This window comes from Gossypium arboreum, chromosome 1 (assembly GCF_025698485.1).
Source record: "Gossypium arboreum isolate Shixiya-1 chromosome 1, ASM2569848v2, whole genome shotgun sequence".
Lineage (NCBI taxonomy): Eukaryota > Viridiplantae > Streptophyta > Magnoliopsida > Malvales > Malvaceae > Gossypium > Gossypium arboreum.
In genome coordinates, this window is record NC_069070.1 from 108,692,596 (window position 1) to 108,698,451 (window position 5,856).

Consider the following 5,856-nt stretch of genomic DNA (forward strand, 5'->3'; position numbering starts at 1 on the left):
AATAACAACAACAATAATGGTCATGCTTTTATACATATATATTGTAGATAGATTAATTATTATTTAATTATATTTAAGTAAAATTATTGGTATTTATTTATAAATTTCCCATTATTTTTATTTTTATTTAAATAAAAATAATGGTATCATATTATTATTCATTAATAGATTGCAAATCTCTCATATAATATTATAATTATAATATTTATATTAAAATTTTGTTAATTTAGTGTAATAATTATAATTGATAACTCAATTGTAAAGCTATTGCATAGGAGATCAAGAACAACTGTTCATGACCGTGCACCCAAATTTGATATTAGTAAAACCAAAAAAGAATGATATAATCAATAGGAATACCAAAAAGAAATCCATTTCCACGAGAAAAGGGCAATTATTTCCCTTGCGATATAAAAGTCAAAATGTTGATACCTTTATACATTGTGTGTCAAAAAGATTAGACATCCTCTATAAAGCATTAAACTTCATCATAGATATGCCAAAAAGTAAGGAATTAAGTCCATGCTATTTAAAAACAACAAAATAAACCAAAAATAATATTAATTCCTAAGCTAAAACATCAAATAGTTGAACTCAAAGTTTAGAAGATAGTGATTTTAACTCTTAAGCTTGAATTTCAAAAGTTGGAAATTTGATAGAACCCATTGAAATGTCGATTTCAATTAGATTTTCTTCCTCATTTACCTCATTTATTTCTTCCAACAACTCAACAAGGTCTTGCTGGTGGAACATAGGTTCTGGCAACAAAGTTGGCAAACTGGATTGCAGATTTGGTTTTGGTTCTTCATTCAAACCAGTGGGGTCATTGCTTGGAATAGCTATTTCAATGAGACCTTCTTCATCATCTTCTTCTGAGGTTGAATATTCATCTGAGATTTCACGATTTCGCTCCTCATTACCTGAAATCATCCACTTCATCTCAACATTTTCCCTTTCTGATGTTAAATCTAGTGAGTCATCAACTTGGAACTCATTCACAATGCCATTATCAGCTTCTATGGATGCATCTGAAACTGTTTTGTTCATCAGTAATGGCGTTAGTACTTCAGCTTCAACTTGCAGCTTTGTGGAAGATGGGTTCTCTACCAAAACCCCATTACTTTTCTTTGAGAATTTGACGAGGAAACTTGTTGATATAATCAAGATTGTTGTAGTGAAAAGGATAACATAGAACCCCAAACCAAGGAAACTAGTTAGAACAAGTGAAGGAACAAGGATCGAAACACAAAGTAAATAGGGTTTGAAGAGATCAAATGGTGAACACCTTTGGTTCTTAGTTGCTATTTCTACCATGTTCAAAAGATAACAAAGTATAGTGAATTGCAAAATAGAACCAGAGATGCTACAAGGAGGAGAAGATGAGAGAGCAAAAGCAGTAAACCTCCTTTTATGACTTTGGGTTCTTGTTATTTTCATAAAACTATAAAGGAACTAACTTGAACCAAAAGAAAACCAAGTTGCTTTCTACCAGATCTAAGTTGGCAAAACGTGAAAGAGTTGGCTAAAAATGAGGATAAATTGGTTGTACTGAAACTCTGAAATCAGAAGCCTTTATTTCTCTCTTATACCAGCGTTTCTTGAAAAATCAAAAGAAACAGCTCAGCCTTTTGTATTCCACTAAACAGCTTCGCTCTTATCTTTGAAAAAAAAAAGAGAGCAAATCTCTAGTTTTTTTTTTTACCATTAACTCAACAAGGTTAGCAATTGCCAAACCCATCTGCAACATAATGTTTATTACTTAAATAATTAATTCAACTCAACTTAGTTGACCCACAAACATTTGTAGGTGTTAGGGACCACAAACTCGAGTCTTAGATAGAATCTAGATTATATACCCGTGACTCAAACAAGTCCTATCAGATGATCGAGTGAGAAGCAAACCACAAAAGGATAACAAGAGGTGTTTGCGGATTCAGCTCGCATGACAGGCTCGCAGATCCAGCTCGCACAAACTAAAGGAAGGTTGCGGTCTCAGCTTGCGTGTGTCCAAGGATCTCGCAGAAGGGGGACCGTGCTACACAGGCAACCCAGAAGGAAACACATGTCTAGCAGGCCCGAAACCCACACGGAATGTCAGTACTAAGAACAGAAAGGATCATGTGCTCCACAGACAACCTAAAGTGAAACACGTATCCAATAAGTCTAAAGCCTGCACGGAATATTAGTGCCAAAAATAACAGAGTCAAAACAAAACAGTAGGATCATATCATGAACTATGATAACATGTCCAAATACTCCTATTGATAAGTATAAAGACAAAATTACTAAACAGTAGGAATCCAAAATTTTCACCCTATCATAAATAAGTAACAAAATACTGAGATATACTATCGCAGTATTGAGTAATCAGACTCATTGATGATAAAATATGAATATGCAACATATTTTTATATCTTATAAAAGAATAAGAAAAAAACAAAGAACGAAAGTACATAATTATTTATTGTATTTCTTTCTTAAGCAAAAGAGAACAAATCAAATATCCCAAAGACAAAGTATAGTGCAAGTGGTAAGTGGTATGTTGATTACACGAGGGCTTAAAAGTTAAAAAGTCAAAACGGAACCAAAAATCAAGCATCATAAGTAATAATGTTTGATTTTCTTTTGTCACCAACGTAAATCCAACAAGATGCAATGAGCGTTAAAGGTTAGTCCATTTGGCGGTTTTGCAAGCCCCTCCAATTCCAAAGTCTGAAGAAATGTTTATTAGATGGTCCCATTACTGCTCTGTTGCTGCAGATCATCCACACCTACCAATACCATTGGTTAAACGACCAGGTTCATAGAACTTAAATGCATGTGGAGACAGATCAACTTCAAATCTTCCATCTCTTCAACCAACCAATAAAAAATATTAATTTTTTTACTTCACTCAGTAAAAATGTTACGTCAATTTTTTAAAAATTTAATCTTAATTATTTTTAAGAGTAAAACCATGTAATGATAAAATTGAGAATAAACAAGAAAAGACAAAAGAAGAAAAGGCATGCTTAAATTCAAGTAGACAAGCTTACTGTATGTGTAATTATCATTTACATGTGATAAGGTTACTCGCGTCAAATGATGAGATTCGTCTTAATCTAACAAAATAACAGATACCGAAACTGTGGTTTTAGCATCAAACAGTCTTGCAAAATTAATCCAAACTCAATAAAAGAAAGAAACCTGTGAATTTAATCCAACTCCAAAATTATGTTATCCACCCTCAAGGACTTTAGCTACTAATTGCTATAGACTCTGCGATATGTGCCTCCATTGAGGTTGAAAAATGACGAGTAAAGCCCTACACGGAGTTTCCATTCTCGTCTCGTAGCAAAACAAGTCTCCCTCTATCTTTCAGCACAAGCTGCATCGACGTTACACTTAATAAGTTTCCCAGCCTCCGGTTTCTCCCAGGAGTTGCCTACGATATTCGAGTAATGTTGCACCAACTAGGCTTTAGCGAAAGTTCGTTTCGAGTTGATGCATGTTGTTCATCACCACCGAGCAAACCTTTAAAATTTCTGTTATGTTTGTTATGTTCATGTTAGTTACTAAAAATGTTGCGTTTTATATGTTTGTATTAACAATAAAACGGTGTGTTTTGAGGAGTGTGGGTTGTGACTAAAACGGTGTGGAATAATTTAAACTGTTCCCCATGTGCACATGGGCGTATGTTTGCGCAGTGTAAGTCACATGGCCATGTCGCCATGCCGCGTGGTCTATCTCAGACTATGTGGACCACTTTTTATATTTTTAAATTTTAATAATTTTTTAAGTAATAAAAATAAATTGATTAAGCATGCAACATAATTAAATTAAAAAAAAAACACTCGATTTGCTTCCCAAGAAGCGCCTATTTAGAGTCTAAACTCGACTTTCCCTTTCATGCACACGGTTAATTAGAATTTGAGTCAAAGCTTCTCTCTCTGATTATCAGTATCACCACCAAAATAAAGTTTGAGTTGATGGTCGTTTACCTTAAATGTGTCGTAATCAAGGTGTGTTACCTCAATGGTTCCATATGGGAATACGTTCTATACCAAAAATGGATTCGACCATCTTGACTTAATCTCTTTAGGGAACATTCATGGATCTAAATTGTCTAGCAACACTTTGTCTCTAACTTTGATTTGGTTCGTCCTCATTAAATGCACACCATGGTGTTGCTTTGTTACTTCTTTGTTTGCCATTTATCTAATTCATCGAGCTGCACTATTATTTCTTCTCTTGTCCCTTGATTTTTTATCACCTTGAAGAGGATACGGTACTAACACATTTTCATGAGTGATTTCCTACAAAGAATGTTGAGCCGCATGATTACTAACATCAACAGAATAACGAGTATCATCTCGCTCATTAGAAACTCTCACAATATCACGTGATTGAAGAGTAACCTCCTCATCACCTACCCTCAGCACAAGTTCACTGTTACCCACATCAACGATAGTTCTAGCAGTTGCTAAAAAAGGTCTACTTAAGATCATTGGTACCTCAGTATCATCATCCATGTCGAATATAACAAAATTAACACGGAATATGAATTTATCTATTTTAAGAAGCACATCCTCAATAATATCCCTAGGTTACTTAATTGTTATGTCGGGTAATTGAATATTCATCCTAGTAGGTTTTGGTTCCCCCAAACCAAGTTGTTTGAACATTTTATAAGGCATTAGATTTATAATAGCACCCAAATTAGGCAAAGTTTTTTCTATATTGAAGCTAGCAATAAAATAAGGAATAATAAAACTCCTAAGATCTTTAAGCTTAGTGGGTAGTTTGTTTTGGAAAATGGTCGAGCACTCTTCATTAAGCTCTATAATCAGTGGTTCGTCCAACTTCGTTTTATTTGTTAACAACTCCTTTAAAAATTTTGCATATTTAGGCATCTGTGAAGGGGTTTCAACAAAAGGTAAGTTAATATGCAATCTTTTCAAAAGTTTAAGAAATTTACCATATTGTTAATTCATACGATCTTTCTTCAACTTTGTAGGATGTGTAATTGGTGGTTGGTATTCCTTGACCACAAACTTATGCTCTTTCTTGCTTTCTTCAACCTCATCATTTTTCTCAACAGCTTTTAAATTCAGCTTCTTTTCAGGCTCGGCCAACACCTTTCCACTTCGTCCAGTGATTGCGTGAACTTACTCTTTTGGGTTGGTTTCAGTGTTACTAGGTAAACTGCCTTGTTGTCTCTCCTAAACCAATTTAGCAAGCCGGCTAATCTGATTCTCGAGACCCTGAATAAATGCCTACTGATTCCTCAAAGTTGTTTCAATGTTTTAAAATCTAATTTTTGACACTGAAATGAATTTAGTCAGCATCTCTTCTAGATTTGATTTCTTTTCTTATTGATAAGGTTGTTGAAAACTCGGAGGGGTTTGTGACCTTTGATTTCCTTAACCACCCCAAGAAAAATTTGGATGATTCCTCCATCTTGGGTTATAATTGTTGCTATAGGGGTTATGCTGAGGTATAAAATTATTACCCATAAAGTCGACTTGCTTATGATCCATGTTAGACTTGAAAGGCAAAAATTCTGGATTAATCATCCCTGCTCCAGTCGCATCACATTGCATTACCGGATTCATCTGTTTACTATAACTTAAACAATCAATTTTTTTAATAACAGCTTCCAGTTGACTCACCAACATAGCGACTGCATCTATATTAAAAACATTGATCGCCTTGGTAGGCTTTGTTCTCATAACTTGCCACTGATAGTTATTCAATGTCATCTCCTCAATAAATTCTTGGGCTGCCTTAGGTGTTTTATTATTTAGTGTTCCTCCAGTTGTTGCATCAATTATCTACCTAGTTGAGGGATTCAAACCATTGTAACATGTTTGAACT

General features: G+C 34.3%; 1 protein-coding gene across 1 annotated transcript; it reads right to left on the reverse strand.

Annotated features, from left to right (window-relative positions):
- Positions 1–374: 374 nt before the first annotated feature.
- Positions 375–1,851, reverse strand: LOC108482466 (uncharacterized). The gene has a single exon (XM_017785600.2). It carries the CDS (start codon positions 1,435–1,437, stop codon positions 625–627), a length of 813 nt encoding a protein of 270 aa, XP_017641089.1. The 5' UTR covers positions 1,438–1,851; the 3' UTR covers positions 375–624.
- Between the last annotated feature and the right edge of the window lie 4,005 nt (positions 1,852–5,856).